Consider the following 17127-nt stretch of genomic DNA (forward strand, 5'->3'; position numbering starts at 1 on the left):
CTCTCAGTTAGCTACTGCTCCAGTTTTTCATTTGAGCTGTCCATGCGTCGAACGAAGCCTTTGATCAACATGTCTAGTAAAGCAGATGTCATGAGCCTGCTCATTTAAATTAAAAGTTGTCTTTTATTTCCCACTGGTGACAGGCAGAGAGAGTAGCAGCAGTATAGAGGTGCTAGCTTGATCCCAGATCATTTTGTGCTGTCTTGTCAATTACATAGGAGTTGGCAAGACAGCACAAACCAATCTGGGACCAGGCTATAGGTGCTAGCTCCGTCGCACATAGCCTGGCGCCCTAGAATCTCTGAGGACAGCATAGCTTGTCTCACTGGTTGAATCACCAAAACCTCTAAACCCTAACATGTCAAGAGTCTTCAGGGAAGGCAATGCTACTCTTTGTGGGGATATCTAAAATGTGTTTGTGCAAAGCAATCGCCCGGACCAAGGTTAAAATCCTCTCACCTTGAGCGATTGAAAAGCACTTTAGTCTGTTGTCTCAGAGTAGGCACTTGAATCTCCTCTTTAATATCACTCTTAGATGTCCCCTGCGATCTCAATGTAGTCTTCACTTCACTTATAATTCAGTCCTAGAGGTGGAGAAAGAATCATGACGGCTGAGACAAATGGATAGGATTTAAAGAGGCTATATAATGAACATGCTGCTTTAGCTGTGGGTAAGACTAAGACTGATGGATAGCTTGATACCTTGTGATACGAACAGGACTGAAAGTGATCACCACCACAATGTTTACATGGTGAGCCCACTCTAGCCCTACAAATCCATGGTGACACACTTACATCATCCAGGGAAGGGGTGATGATGAGGCTGCGAATTCTCACCACTAGATGATGGTAAGACATATCTCATCCATGTCTGGGTTTGACATGTTAACCTCTCCCTACACAGAAAGCCAGACTGGCCCGGATAAGAATAGCCCAGACGGGCAGCTCCTGCACGGGCTTCTTCCAGAGCAAACGCAACGACCTCCTCAACGAACTGCTGGAGCTCACGGTAAGGTTGCCCTTTGACCTCTGAAGGCCCAATCCTAGTTTGAGATATGCACGCAAGTGGTGCATACCACAAGGTTGAGTTAGCCCGCTGAGCTGAAACCCAAGCATTAGCTCGGGGGGCTAACGCAAGTTTTCAGATCTCAGGCCGAGCAGCAGTGATTTGATTCATTGAGGCACCATGTGGCTGTAATGTCTTTGACTAGAGTGATTATTGTGATTGTCTGGGCATCTTCATTACTGACCAGACAGTTTCTCCTCTCTCTTTACTAAATGTCTTGGCTTGCTCCCATTTCAACCTGCTGGGTGTTTTAGTTCTCTCTGTTGTGTTGTCTTGTTCCAGTTCACAAGTCTGTTGTGTCTCGTTCTACAGGTCATTAAGCCGAGCCAGGCATTTGTCTTCTCTATAGCCTAATTAAACATGGTGAAAATGGAGATGGAAAACTGTTATTGTGTTCTGAGTGCTACAGTCACGTTTGTGTTGCTTTTGTATGTGTTACGCTTTGTCTCTGTCCATGATTGTGCTGGCCTCTACATTGAAATATTCCATTAGCAAATGGCTCAAAACGACCCTATCAATTATCAGGCATTAGAATTCATGTTGTGTGATGAATTAAGAGAAGGGGCGCGTCAGAGCAGGTGTTCATGGACAGACCTCCCATATCTCTTCACGTCTTCTCCATTAAGGGAGTGGTGGATGGATTACAATAACAAATTGCACACATCCATACAAACGAACATAACTGACATGCTCACAGCAACAGTCTGTTAAACAGCGGCACGGGCTGAAATCCATTCACATCTACTCTGTAAAAGACTCGGGAGCTGAGCGTCCACGGGAGTTCTGGAAGTGTCAAAGCTATCATAAAAATGGTAACGCCTACAGAGGCTTAATTTAGTCCGTGGTTTTACCAGGGCTGTGATGAGTCACAGCGCTCTGGCACTTATAATTACGTTCATGTCACTGCAGAGAGCCAGGGCTTGTGTGGGTCCACATATCTGACAGAAGAACTGCACTGTAAAAAAATAATCATAATTTGATTCAACGATTCAGTTGCAATAGATCTGTGAGTTTTGGACATTGGGACATATAGCTGAACCAACATACATTCTCAAGTTGAATTGTTTCTTCAATCAACTTTACATTTTTGGTCGAGTGAACATACAATTCAACTTGAGAATTAATTGAACCGTATTTGCATATTTCCCAGAGTGCTTTGCCTATCGAGTGAATGGTAGTTGCCACCCATGACTGTTTTGTTAGCAACACGGTTGTTGTATTCATTGGTGTTCAGTACTGTAGCCTATACCAAATGAGTGTCTAAGTGAGTATGTTATCTTTCAAATTAAAGTCTTTATGACAATACATTACATATACAGTTGAAGCCGGAAGTTTACACACACCTTAGCCAAATACATTTAAACTCAGTTTATCACAATTCCTGACATTTAATCCTAGTAAATATTCCCTGTCTTAGGTCAGTTAGGATCACCACTTTATTTAAAGAATGTGAAATGTCAGAATGATAATAGAGAATGATTTATTTCAGCTTTAATTTCTTTCATCACATTCCCAGTGGGTCAGAAGTTTACATCCACTCAATTAATATTTGGTAGCATTGCCTTTAAATTGTTTAACTTGGGTCAAACATATCAGGTAGCCTTCCACAAGCTTCCCACAATAGGTTGGGTGAATTTTGGCCCATTCCTCCTGACAGAGTTGGTGTAAGTGAGTCAGGTTTGTAGGCCTCCTTGCTCGCACACGCTTTTTCAGTCCTGCCCACACATTTTCTATAGGATTGAGGTCAAGGCTTTGTGATGGCCACTCCAATACCTTGACTTTGTTGTCCTTAAGCCATTTTGCCACAACTTTGGAAGTATGCTTTTGGTCATTGTCCATTTGGAAGACCCATTTGCGAACAAGCTTTAACTTCCTGACTGATGTCTTGAGATGTTGCTTCAATATATCCACATAATTTTCCTCCCTCATGATGCCATCTACTTTGTGAAGTGCACCAGTCCCTCCTGCAGCAAAGCACCCCCACAACATGATGCTGCCACCCCTGTGCTTCACGGTTGGGATGGTGTTCTTCGACTTGCAAGCCTCCCCCTTTTTCCTCCAAACATAACAATGGTCATTATGGCCAAACAGTTCTATTTTTGATTCATCAGACCAGAGGACATTTCTCCAAAAAGTACGATCTTTGTCCCCATGTGCAGTTGCAAACTGTAGTCTGGCTTTTTTATGGTGGCTTTGGAGCAGTGGCTTCTTCCTTGCTGAGCGGCCTTTCAGGTTATGTTGATATAGGACTCGTTTTACTGTGGATATAGATACTTTTGTACCTGTTTCCTCCAGCATCTTCACAAGGTCCTTTGCTGTTGTTCTGGGATTGATTTGCACTTTTCGCACCAAAGTACATTCATCTCTAGGAGACAGAACGTGTCTCCTTCCTGAGCGGTATGACGGATGTGTGGTCCCATGGTGTTTATACTTGCGTGCTATTGTTTGTACAGATGAATGTAGTACCTTCAGGCATTTGGAAATTGCTCCCAAGGATGAACCAGACTTGTGGAGGTCTACAATTTTGTTTCTGAGGTCTTGGCTGATTTCTTTTGATTTTCCCATGATGTCAAGCAAAGAGGCACTGAGTTTGAAGGTAGGCCTTGAAATACATCCACAGGTACACCTCCAATTGACTCAAATTATGTCAATTAGCCTATCAGAAGCTTCCAAAGCCATAACATAATTCTCTGGAATTGTCCAAGCTGTTTAAAGGCACAGTCAACTTAGTGTATGTAAACTTCTGACCCACTGGAATTGTGATACAGTGAAATAATCTGTCTGTAAACAATTGTTGGAAAAGTGACTTTGTTAACAAGACATTTGTGGAGTGGTTGAAAAACGAGTTTTAATGACTCCAACCTAAGTGTATTTAAACTTCCGACTTCAACTGTATCATAAAACCTTTCTTTGAGGGCCTAGTTACACCCTAACACAGTGGTCTGAAACTTCTGGTTTACAGGCCACATCAAGCCTGCAAGTCACAATTTGCTGCCTTGCAAAGTGATGTGTAATTCCAATTGGAATCCAGCCAGAGTGAGGATATCCAACAATTGGAACTTTTAATCACCCGCAACCTGCATTCAGAATGATTGCCGGGGAAGATTGATTATTGAGACTACCTAAATCATATAAACTTGAACAGCCATCTCAGTAACAGGTGCAATAAGTCCAACTACTAACAGATTGGATGAGTAAAAAACATGTTTTTTAAGTATGTTATTTATGTTTGTGTAGAATAAAATGTATCAACCAATCAAAGTATATGCAAAAACACAGGTATTGAAACAAACAATTCCGAAAAACCAACCCGCACCAGAGCATAAGCATTATAATGAATTTGTAATGTTACTCAACATGCTTCTTTAATATCAGCTCACTTTGAGAAAAGTTTGTTGAGTAAACAAACTTTAACACGTTAGCTATAATTCTTGTCCTTTTGAAGTCCACTAAACTCACAGAGTAACGCCAATTAAGCAATTGGTTAAGGCTTTTTTTTGCAGTGTAGCTAACTCTGTCCTCAAAGGAGTTTGGAAGAATTTCTCCCGATATAGTTATTCTCAGTCAGATGACAAGCTCCGTTAAGTCTTCTTGGTTATTTGTTTGCTACTACTCCACACATCAACAGGCAAAAGTACATTATATATACAAAGGTATGTGGACACCCCTTCAAATTAGCGGATTCGGCTATTTCAGCCTCACCCGTTGCTGACAGGTGTATAAAACCGAGCACACGGCCATGCAATCTCTATAGACAAACATTGGCAGTAGAATGGCCTTACTGAAGAGCTCAGTGAATTTCAATGTGGCACCGTCAAATATCTATCCTGCTAGAGCTGCCCCGGTCAACTGTAAGTGCTGTTATTGTGAAGTAGAAACGTCTAGGAGCAACAACGGCTCAGCTGCGAAGTGGTAGGCCACACAAGCTCACAGAACGTGACTGCTGAAGCGCGTTGCGGGTAAACATTGTCTGACTTCAGTTGCAACAATCACTACCGAGTTCCAAACTGCTTCTGGAAGCAACGTCAGCACAATAACTGTTCGTCAGGAGCTTCATGAAATGGGTTTCCATGGTCGAGCAGCCGCATAGAAGCCTAAGATCACCATGTGCAATGCCAAGCGTCGGCTGGAGTGGTGTAAAGCTCTCTGCCATTGGACTCTGGAGCAGTGGAAATTCGTTCTCTGAAGTGATGAATCACACTTCACCATCTGGCAGTCAAACGGATTAATCTGGGTTTGGCGTATGCCAGGAAAACGCTACCTGCCCAAATGCATAGTGCCAACTGTAAAGTTTGTTGGAGGAGGAATAATGGTCTGGGGCTGTTTTTTCATGGTCCGGGCTAGGCCTCTTAGTTCCAGTGAAGGGAAATCTTATCACAGCAGCATACAATGACATTCTAGATGAGTCTGTGCTTCCAACTTTGTAACAGCAGTTTGGGGAAGGTCCTTTCCTGTTCCAGCATGACAATTACTCCGTGCACAAAGCGAGGTCCATACAGAAATGGTTTGTCGAGATCTCTGTGGAAGAACTTGACTGGCCTGCACAGAGCCCTAACCTCAACCCCATCGCACACCTTTGGAATAAATTTTAACGCAGACTGCGAGCCAGGCCTAATCACCCAACCTCAGTGCCCAACCTCACTAATGCTCTTGTGGCTGAATCCCCACAGCAATGTTCCAACATCTAATGGAAAGCCTTCTCAGAAGAGTGGAGGCTATTATAGCAGCAAAGGGGGGACCAACTCCATATTATTGGCCTTGATTTTGGAATGAGATGTTCGACGAGCAGGTGTCCACATACTTTTGGTCATGTAGTGTATCCCTCTCACAGGAGATAGGCTATACGTCCGGATGAATTCATCCAACTGAAAAACCGTCAAAGAGTATCATTCAGAGGCATCAAACGCTGTGTTACCGTCCACCATTGGACTGACTGCGTGTGTAGTTTGAATGACAGTTAATGGAACAGAGCTCTGTGGATGGAGACTCGACTATTTCCAGCTGTTGTCCAATGTTGTGCCGAGCAGCATTTGTTGCAAACAGGTGTGTCGGCATATTGTTGTTAAAATGTGTTTTGCCATGATTGTTATTGAAAGCAGCTAAAAATGTTTAACTGATAGATACACATTTTTTTGTGAGACTAGGATGAGTCATTCACGAAAGAAATGTAAAGACTTATCCAGATGAGTAAAGCACTTTCTGCCTTTTTGTTTCTTTCTGTCTGTCTATCCTCTCTTTCTCAACTCTCTGAAGCAACAACCGTACAAGCAAAACAATATCCACGAGGTATTTAAATCAGCCATCACATGTTACAATGAAATTCTACACATGCATTATTCTCTAGGGCGCTTGAGTCTGTCAGAAAAGACTGAAACACCAGTGACACGTACAATCTTCACTGTTTGTTTGGTAGCCATTTTGATAATGAAACAAAATACCTGGGGCTCGCATATTAACAATGTTTGTTTGCATTGTATGTTCTTGTCTCTGTGTTTCTGTGTGTTTTCTGTTTGTCCACTAAGGAAGAGGAAGAGGAACAGCAGCACAACAAGAGCATATCGTTATTAGAGAGTCAACACCACCACCTATTGCACTGTCTGGAGAAGACCACTGTGAGTCACCTAGTCCAACCATACTCTACAGATGTAGGATCTTCATTTGATCGCCCTGTTGCAGGAGAACTGTCCTGCAGTGCTGGAAGTGTACAACTTTTGAACTTGAGGTTTAAAAAGGCCTCTGAAGTTTGTAATTTCCACTTCGAAACTTGATTTTATCTTAGGAAAAATGTTTCAACCCCTACGAAAATGTCCATTAATTATAATCCACATAATATTTCACATTTCCTGTTGCTGCGGGATTATTTTCCTTCTGTAGCAAACTGTCTTAAATTAAGAGCCTACATCTGTATGACTAGAAAACCATACTCTACCATACTCAACAAATAGAAAGCCATACTCAATAAACAGAAAACCATACTCTAACCATACTTTACCATACTCAATAAATGGACAAACCTACTCTAACCATACTCTGCCATACTCAATAAATAGAAATCCATACTCTGACCATACCCTGCCATACTCGATAAATAGAAAACCATACTCTACCATACTCGATAAATAGAAAACCATACTCTAGCCATACTCTACAATACTCGATAAATAGAAAACCATACTCTAATCATACTCTACCATACTCAATAAATTGGAACGCCATACTCAATAAATAGAAAACCATACTCTAATCATACTCTACCATACTCAATAAATGGAACGCCATACTCAATAAATAGAAAACCATACTCTAATCATACTCTACCATACTCAATAAATAGAAAACCATACTCTGGCCATACTCTACCATGATCGCCAAATAGAAACCATACTCTGACCATACTCTACCATACTTAATAAATAGTAAACCATACTCTACCATACTCGATAAATAGAAAACCATACTCTACCATACTCAATGCCTATAAAACCATACTGTAACCATACTCAATGACTAGAAAATTAGGGTTCCTCTGTACAAAACATTTCTTTCTTTTTTTTAAATTCTAATAACGGAGACATGTTTGTATTTGTATTTATTATGAATCCCCATTCATCTACTCTTCCTGGGTGTCCAGAAAAATTAAGGCAGTTATAATTTTTTTTAAACATTACAATACATTCACAACAGATTTCACAACGTATTAAGTGTGTGCCCTCAGACCTCACAGTCCCCGGCGTTCCAGTAGGTGTATTTCTACATGAGTTACTTAATGTGGAATAAAGTAGTCATGTAGTCATGGCTCTATGTAGTACTGTGCGCCTCCCATAGTCTGTTCTGGACTTGCGGACTGTGAAGAGACCTCTGGTGGCATGTCTTGTGGGGTGCATGGGTGTCCGAACTGTGTGCCAAAAGTTCAAACAGACAGCTCGGTGCATTCAACATGTCAATACCTCTCACAAATATAAGTAGTGATGAAGTCAATCTCTCCTTCACTTTGAGCCAGGAGAGATTCATATTCATATTATTAATGCTTGCTCTCTGTGTACATCCAAGGGCCAGCCGTGCTGCCCTGTTCTGAGCCAATTGCAATTTTCCTAAGTCCCTCTTTGTGGCAGCTGACCACACAACTGAACAGTAGGTGCGACAAAACTAGGGCCTGTAAGAATTGCTATGTTGATAGTGCTGTTAAGAATGCAGAGCAGCACTTTATTATGGACAGAATTCTACCCCATCCTACTGTTGTATCAATAGTAGACAGTTTACAATCTCATCAACTTACACAATTACCACCTTATTCATTACAATATTTAGTTGAGTTTTAGGGTTTAGTGAATGATTTGTCCCAATTACAATGCTTTTAGTTTTTGAAATATTTAGGACTAAGTTATTCCTTGCCACCCATTCTGAAATGAACTGCAGCTCTTAGTTAAGTGTTGCAGTCATTTCAGTCGCTGTGGTAGCTGATGTGTATAGTGTTGAGTCATCCACATACATTTACTCAAAGCCAGTGGCATGTCGTTAGTAGAGATTGAAAACATAAGGGGCCTAGACAGCTGCCCTGGGGAATTCCTGATTCTACCTGGATTTTGTTGGAGAGGCTTCCATTAAAGAACACCATCTGTGTTCTGTTAGATAGGTAACTCTTTATATAGCAGGGGGTATATCCTCCTTATAATACAAGCTTTGTTTCCAGAAGGTTTTCAAATTGTCAATAAATGTTACACTCACAGAGCTGCAATAGTCTCGTAGACAGTTATGGAGGGCTAAAAGTCTGCTGAACCATTCAATGCCACGATTTAGGAAGGGCAGAGGGCCAGATATTTGTTGATGTCAAGTAGTGACCCAATCAGTTCTTTTAAATCCATCTTCAGCTGTTCTGAGCTGCCCTTCATAATGTCATTCGACCCCCCCACATGAACAATGACAGTATCACCCCCCCACACAGCCTGAACTTTTGCCTCAGTAAAACACAACGTTTTTGCCCCAGGTACAGATCTATGCCTCACCATTGAACTCCCTATCACAATAGCTGGAATGATCCGTCCTCCGACGCGTCTCGAAGTTGATTGCGAGGCCAGAGCCACATAACGCACCTGAGAAGAGGGATGCTGAGACGCCGGCTGCTTGCAGGCCACAACAGCCAAAGGGACAGAGCTCTGAACCAGAGAGCACAGCCCAGCGGAGGGGGGCCGCAGTGGTTCATTCTGTGCCCAGGCAGTTGATTGACTAGGACAGGGAGAGGTAGCTGGACGGGCATCCACAGCCATGGAGAGGACACCCATGTCCCCGGCAGAAGATAGCTGGTACAGGGGCTCAAAGCAATTTGAAATTCTTAAGTCCGGATGCGGGGGAAGAAGGCAGGTGCGCCGAGATCAATTCTTCTTCTTTCTGGTTCCGACACGACTCCATTTACACTCACCTGGAGTCGAACAAAGAGCAGCAATTATCTGGTTCAAGCTTGTAGAGGGGTTCAGTGACGGAAATTGATCATAGTCCAGGAAGGTCCCATTATGATCTTCTCGGATGTTTTGATAGGAAGAATTTGAAGATGCCGATAGTATCATGGAATCCTTATTCAGTTCAAGGCACTTGGTCAAATTTGTTATTTATTCATGAAGAGTAATAATCCTTTCTTTAGCTGCATCAAGTTCAATACATTTTTCACAACTGGACCTTTCCTCGTGACAGCTACGAACATGTTGCAGATTATACACTTAATAGCACGCGAGTCCCCAGCAGATTCAAAGGAATTTTCACTGCTGAATGCCGACAGTCCAAGGGAACAAACACTTCCCGCCGTTGCCGGGGACTTAGATGCTCCCTCCATGGCTGCGGATGCCCCTACCAGCGCCTCGCACAACTGTGATGTTGTCTGTCTCTTGAGTGAGAGAGAAGTGCAGGGGGGCGGGTGATGGCTGGGTCTGTTGTCAGTGGCAGGTCGCCGGCTGTTCCTTGCTACGCACCGGACCGGCTGCGTGTTAGCGTTTGGTGTAGCCTCTCAGAGCTGTGTCCCCAGTGTCTAGTCGTGGAGGATATAAAACATACAGTTATAGCAGGTACTGACCAACAATTGGAGTCACACTCACACGCTGAAAATAAGCACTTTCCTTTAGTAGTTCTATAGAGAGCGTTGTAGGAGTTGAGCTCTTGGTGGCCTGGCTCTGTTGGTGGTATCCAGGTACTAAAGCATCCGGGGTGATAAAGTAGAATGAAAAAAGTTGAGCGAGGAAAAAACTAAGACGTTGTTAGATGTGTTACATGCAGAGTTTTAATTAAACGGTTATTAAAAGTAAAAAACGAAGTTTGGCAGGTAGCCAAGTTGCAACAAACAGCACAGCAGCAGCACCCCCCCCGAAAATCGTTTTTAGGATGACTAAAACCAAATATAGAGTATGTAGAAAGGATAATGAAACCTGTATATTTTCAAATAAGATCATCTTTGAGAATAATCCCCAAAATAAAAACTCTACAGCAGGGAGAATCTAAAATGTCCATAATCTCATGGCTTGGGGGCCATAGACTTAGTTATAATTTTTTAGTCACTCAGATAGCATAAGCACAAGGCAAACTGTGTAGAATTGCAGAACATTTTATTTAAAACAGATTTTTGTTTCTCAGCCCCATGGCAAAATATGTAAAATTGCAGGAAACTAGCTTTAAAACTGGAAAATGTTCTCTACCCCCAGCAAAAGGATGCCCCCGGAGCACCCCACCAATGCTAACTTTACCACCGCTGCTGAAAACAATCCTAGGGGAAACACTGGTTGACCTGTTACCCAGCATGGCACACATCCTCTGAGGTCTGATTTTATATAGTGATAACAACTATTATATCACTATATAAACCTTATATATTCACTTAAATAGTGTGAATATATAATCAACCCAGCAGCAGCTGTCTTTTGATCCCTCTCCTCCTTCGCAGGCCCATGAGTTTGTGGATGAGCAGCTGTATGAGCAGAACTGCCTGGAGACCACGATCCAGAGCTACACCTCCCGCAGCCCCTCCTTCTCCAGCCAGGACGGGCCCATAGGCACCTGCTGTACTCGCCGGGGGAAGATGAACTCCCCCCTACCCAACTCCAGCCTGCCCCTCCAGCCCAGCCATCAGCAGGGCGCACTACAGGAGCTCAGCGCCCTGCACATCCAGTGTGGGGATAAGCTGCCCCATACCACCAGGTTAGAGACCGCAGGCAGCCAGGCACATGGATACAGGTTGAAGTTGACTCTCCTTAGGCACAAATCTACAATCCCCTTATGAAGGAAATTAATTAACTAAACTGATCTTAGATCAGTGTCTTAGGGCAACTTCATCATACTCAGCACAGATGTGCGTCACGCACACATGCAGTCCCCATAGAAAACACTAGAGGGCACTGTAGGATCGTATCTATCGCTCTTGTTACAACAAGTTGTTGGGCCGTTTGTAAAATGACTGCACTTTTACAGTATTTTTCCACCCTCTCCCTCCCTCTGTCTGTCTCTATCTCATTACTCTCTCATTCTTCTTTCTCACTCTCTCTTTCTCTCAGTCGCTCCAGTCTCAACATGAAGACAGACGAGGTGGGACCGATCAACTGCAAGGGCAGTCAGATCACCACGGCGATCATCAGCATCCCCACGGCCCCCTCCGACACCACTGACGGGGGCGGTCTCCACGGACCCCCCCAGCGCAGACCCCCCCCACCCCCCACCGGCCCACAGGCCCCCAGCATCAACACCACCGCCAGCTCCAATGTCATCAAAGTATCCGCTCTGTGACTGTGTGACTAACCCAATCGACCGACTGACTGGGCAGGAGGAGAGGTGAAGGGGACTTTCACTTGGCCTCTGCCTTGAAGGACCCTGTCGCCTGTTTAGAGGTAGAGAAATGGGAGGGAACTCCCGTTTTCCAAGGAATGTACTTGGCCTTTTGAGCAGCCAGGGGATAGGCTACTGTATACTGAGAGAAATGCTGAAACGCAAGTCAGCTGAAGGTAGGCTACTGTGTGCGCATTTCCCAAAAGCGGGCCAGTACGTTTGAATTGCAGGAATCGACAGGACAAAGGGAGTCACTGTGTCTTTGTGCACTTCGCACCTACTCTTTATTTTCTTGATCTGGCTACAGCTCAACACTAAATGTGTAAAAGATATTCTTCTTACACTTACAAGGTTCAAAGGAGAATGAAGACAACTATCAATGTTTTAACTTGGGTTTGGTTGGTCTTCTTTGCGTTTTCTGTTTGTCGTATCTAGTTTCACCTTGATTGATACAGTTTTGGAGTTTTTTCACTTCTCCAGTGGACGAGGTGTGTCGGTTAATATGATTGTGGTGATTATTATTTTTTTTGTGTATGTACGTGTGTGATGATACTTTTATTGAAATGTTAATATTTTAGTGGGTTTTTAACCTGATTAGATTTTCATCAGTCCACAATGTCCTTAAAGAGCGACTGGCCCTAAAAAGCTTTTTCTCGTTTTGAAAATGGCCTATAATGGGATCGATATGAGTCAGACACATTTATTCTACTGTCAAAATTGACTACAACATGTGAATAGGATAACTTGGGTCATAAATTTAGTCTCATCCAGATATGTGAGATGTCAGGAAAAAAAATGTATGTTCTGGAATGAAGGGTACCATAACAGTTTTCCTTGGGTTTGGTAATGGCCATGGTCAGTTTTGTTTAACATTCAATATCCCTATGTGGCTAGTTAGGGACCACAATATTTTAAAGGTGAATAGCTCCAAACTTCAATAAATTAAAAACCTCAAACCAATTATAAATTGTAGAAATTCATATACAAACATTGAAAGCATTTAATGAGAGAACTAAAATATGGGCAACATGAAAATATTGTCCCATTTATATTGTGTATTTCATTGACGGTCCCTAACTATCCCCAGAGATAGGCTATCCAAAGTCAAACCAACTTTGCCACAGTCGCACCCTAGTCTGCTGAAACTAATTACCTAAATAATTTGTCTAACTCTTCCCACCTGCGAACACACACAAGCGACACCCACAACAAACCACACCCCGAAACCAACTCACGTTTGAATTCAGTCATGGCCGCTAGCATTTCTTAATGAACCAAATCTAAAACAAGGCCAAATCAGGAAGTGCAATCGCCCTTTAAAATCAAAGTAACATAAATGACTACTCAGACAAATATTTTATGGGCTAACTATTTTTTTGCTAGAATATTTTATCAGACACACTACAGTACCATTGCTTTTGTTCTACCCAACTCGGTCTCTGTCTCTCCCTTGCTCTCTCACTTTCTCCCATGCTCTCTCTCTATCTCTGTCTCTCTCTTTCTTTCTCTCCCAGAATGTCCTCATTTTTAAGACTTTAGAATAGCAGTTTAGTCGTTGTTTTTTCAGCTCAGTGGAAGACAGTATAATCACCATGGCAACCATGGATGTCATTAGCTATCTAATTGGCGACAGAGTTTCATGCGAATATTCAAAAATCTGCATCAAGAAAATATGCGCATTTCCCCACCAGTGGTGTGTTTCCACCAAACGGACTTGTTGCGGATAAAAATCAGGGCGTGATGACATAGACACAAAGTCATGTAGCGAATAAAAATCTGACGTCCAATGTGTTTCCATCGCATTTTGCACTCTACGGATAGTTTTGTTAGTGCGGGTAGATTAGATTACACGATGAGATTATTATGGATAAGAGCGAGAATAGTTTTTGTTGTCAAACAGCAGTCGAGCATTGATCATCATGTCACCAGAATAAGACCCTCGATATTTACTGGAAAGGAGCATCAAGCTCATCACTGTGCACTTTCACCACCCTGTGAAGTTCATCATAAATTCGTAGTGGGAGGACCACACAACATGTCATCGCATGACTCCAAGTTTACTTCGATATGATGGTTATTATATCAATATTTGCGCATAAAAGCGTTTCCACTGACATTTCTCGCACTATTAACTTTACCGACACAAAAAGATCCCACCTTGTCTAGCGTATTTCGTTTTGTCGACATTTGGAAAGTTTACCAACAAATGCTCTGCTTCCATCAGGCCTGTCATGCCATTTTATACTTTACTCGCATAAAAAGGTTGGATTGAAACCTGGTTAGTGCCCTACTATGATGTGAACAGGCCTCCTCTACATGTTACGTTAACTGGATTTACCTGGTCAGTCTAGGAAAGTGTTCCTAATGTTTTGTACACTCAGTGTATTTGGAGGGGGAGTCTCAACAATGCTCATTTTGTCTCCATGCAGGTTAAGGCCTTGTCACATTTACCATACCCTTTAATAAAGAATGCTGCCTGAATATATATATACTGTAAGCTGACCAGGGTTCAAACTCAATGGTTCACATTATAGTCTATGGTCTGGAGCATACAGTGCCTTCAGAAAGAATTTATACCCATTGACTTATTCCAAATGTTGTTGTGTTACAGACTCAATTCAAAATGGATTAAATAAATAAAACATCTCACCCATCTACACACAGTCCTCCATAATCACAAAATAATGTATTGAAAATGGAATAGAAAGTAAATAGAAAACAGAAATATCTCATTTACATATGCATTCACACCCCTTGAGTCAATACTTTGTAGATGCACCTTTGGCAGCGATACAGCTGTGAGTCTTTCTGGTTAAGAGCTTTTCCAAACCTGGATCGTGCAAGATTTGACCATTATTCTAATCAACATTATTCAAGCTCTGTCAAATTGGTTGTTCGTCATTGCTAGACAGACATTTTCAAGTCCTGTCATAGATTTTCAAGCAGATTTAAAACCTCTTAAGGACGGACCATTTTTTTCAATTTGTCGAAAATGACATACCCAAATCTAACTGCCTGTAGCTCAGGACCTGAAGCAAGGATATGAATATTCTTGATACTGTACCATTTGAAAGGAAACACTTTGAAGTTTTTGGAAATGTGAAATGAATGTATGATAATATAACTCATTAGATCTGGTTAAAGAAAATACAAAGAAAAAAACATGCAGTTTTATAATACATTTTTTGTTCCATCTCTGAAATGCAAAATAAAGGTCACAATGTATTATTCCAGTTTAGGTGCAATTTAGATTTTGGCCACTAGATGGCAGCAGTGTATGTGCAACGTTTTAGACTGATACAATCAACCATTGCATTTCTGTTCAAAATGTTGTATCAAGTCTGCCCAAATGTGCCTAATTGGTTTATTGATACATTTTCAAGTTCATAACTGTGCACTCTCCTCAAACAATATCATGGTATTCTTTCACTGTAATAGCTACTGTAAATCAGGCAGTTCAGTTAGATTAACAACAATTTAAGCTTTCTCCCCATATCAAATATGTATATGTCCTGGGAAATGTTCTTGTTACTTACAACCTCATGCTAATCACATTAGCACACGTTAGACCTCCCCCTGTCTCGTCCCGTTGGGGGGGTCACAGATCCCGCTTAAGTCAAAACTGTCACTCCGCCACTCAGGAACATTCACTGTTTTCATAGTAAGCAAATACAGTGTACATTTGGCTTTGTGTTTGAGGTTATTGCCATGCTTAAAGGTGAATTCATCTCCCAGTGTCTGGTGGAAAGCAGACTGAACAGGGTTTTCCTCTAGGATTTTGCCTGTATTTCTTTTTTATCCTGAAAAACTCCACAGTCCTTTACAATAACAAGCATACCCATAACATGATGCAGCCACCACTATGCTTGAAAATATGGAGTGGTTCTCAGTAATGTGTTGTATTGGATTTGCCCTAAACATAACACTTTGTATTTACGACAAAGTATTTAATACAAAACTTTGCAGTATTACTTTAGTGTCTTGTTTGCAAACAGGATGCATGTTTTGGGAATGTGTGTAGTCTGTACAGACTTCCTTCTTTTCACTCTGTCAATTAGGTTAGTATTGTGGAATAACTGCAATGTTGTTGCTCCATCCTCAGTTTTCTCCTATCACAGCCATTATACTATGTAACTGTGTTAAAGTCACCATTGGTATCATGGTGAAACCCCTAAGTGGATTCCTTCCTCTCCGGCAACTGATTTAGGAAGGACACCTGTTTCTTTGTATTGACTGGGTGTATTGATACACCATCCAAAGATTGATTAATAACTTCAGCATGCTTAAAGGGATATTCCATGGCTGCTTTTTATTTTTTTACCCATCTACCAATATGTGCCCTTCTTTGTGAGACATTGGAAAACCTCCCTGGTCTTTATGGTTGAATCAGTGTTTGAAATTCACTGCCCGGCTGAGGGATCTTACATTTATCTGTATGTGTGGGGGTACAGAGATGAGGTAGTATTTCAAAAATCGTGTTAAACACAGAGTGAGTACATGGAACTTATTATGTGACTTGTTAAGCACATTTTTACTGCTGAACTTTAGGCTTGCATAACAAAGAGGTTGAATACTTATTGACTCAAAACATTTCAGCTTTTCATTTTTTATTAATTTGTAAATATTTCAACAACAAAACAATTATTCCACTTTGACATTATGGGGTATTGTAATTAATTGCAATTCATCTGATCCCTCATCATAACATTCTGGAGTATATGCAAATTGCCATCATACAAACTGAGGCAGTAGACTTTGTGAAAATTAATATTTGTGTCATTCTCAAAACTTTTGGCCACAACTGTACTGTATGGCCTGGACTAGGGCCTGGAGTTTTTCTCTTCCCCCTAGTAATGTGAGTTGAACAGTAGGCCTATTACTCATTCTCTCTACTGTTTCACGCTTAGCGACGTCATTAGAAAAGGCTAACTTCTACAGTAAACACTGATGTGGTCTTATTACTGTGTTATGTTGGAAGGTTAATGGACGCAATTATCTATTTGAGAAGTAATAGAAAAGGTCACTTGTCAAAAAGTATTGTAGTTTGTTTCTTACCTTTCGCCTCCTTAGGTTTGATTCTTTTTTAATTGGGCTTTTCTGTCTGCTCCGTATTCTCTGTCCGATGATGTTTATCATGTGACTTTGTATTGTGTCTTAATGACTATAAACTAGTGTCAGATAAAGATTTACATCTGCCACCCAAACCTGGCTTGTGTCATAATGACTATAAACTAGTGTCGTGTCTTTGGCGTCATTAAAAGTGA

At 41.7% G+C, this 17127-nt stretch overlaps 1 protein-coding gene across 2 annotated transcripts in view; it reads left to right on the plus strand.

Moving 5' to 3' along the window:
- LOC129814921 (potassium voltage-gated channel subfamily D member 3-like) overlaps positions 1 to 17067 on the plus strand; it is a 128753-nt gene extending 111686 nt beyond the window's left edge. For both annotated transcript variants that reach the window (XM_055868078.1, XM_055868077.1), the window contains exons 4-8: positions 905 to 1009; positions 6320 to 6352; positions 6589 to 6678; positions 10989 to 11242; positions 11596 to 17067. In XM_055868078.1, the coding sequence (XP_055724053.1) occupies positions 905 to 1009; positions 6320 to 6352; positions 6589 to 6678; positions 10989 to 11242; positions 11596 to 11824 (711 nt within the window). In that variant the 3' untranslated portion in view covers positions 11825 to 17067. The remainder of the gene's footprint in view (positions 1 to 904; positions 1010 to 6319; positions 6353 to 6588; positions 6679 to 10988; positions 11243 to 11595) is intronic.
- The last annotated feature ends 60 nt before the right edge of the window (positions 17068 to 17127 follow it).

The sequence above is a fragment of the Salvelinus fontinalis genome, chromosome 18 (assembly GCF_029448725.1).
Source record: "Salvelinus fontinalis isolate EN_2023a chromosome 18, ASM2944872v1, whole genome shotgun sequence".
NCBI classification, from domain to species: Eukaryota; Metazoa; Chordata; class Actinopteri; order Salmoniformes; family Salmonidae; genus Salvelinus; species Salvelinus fontinalis.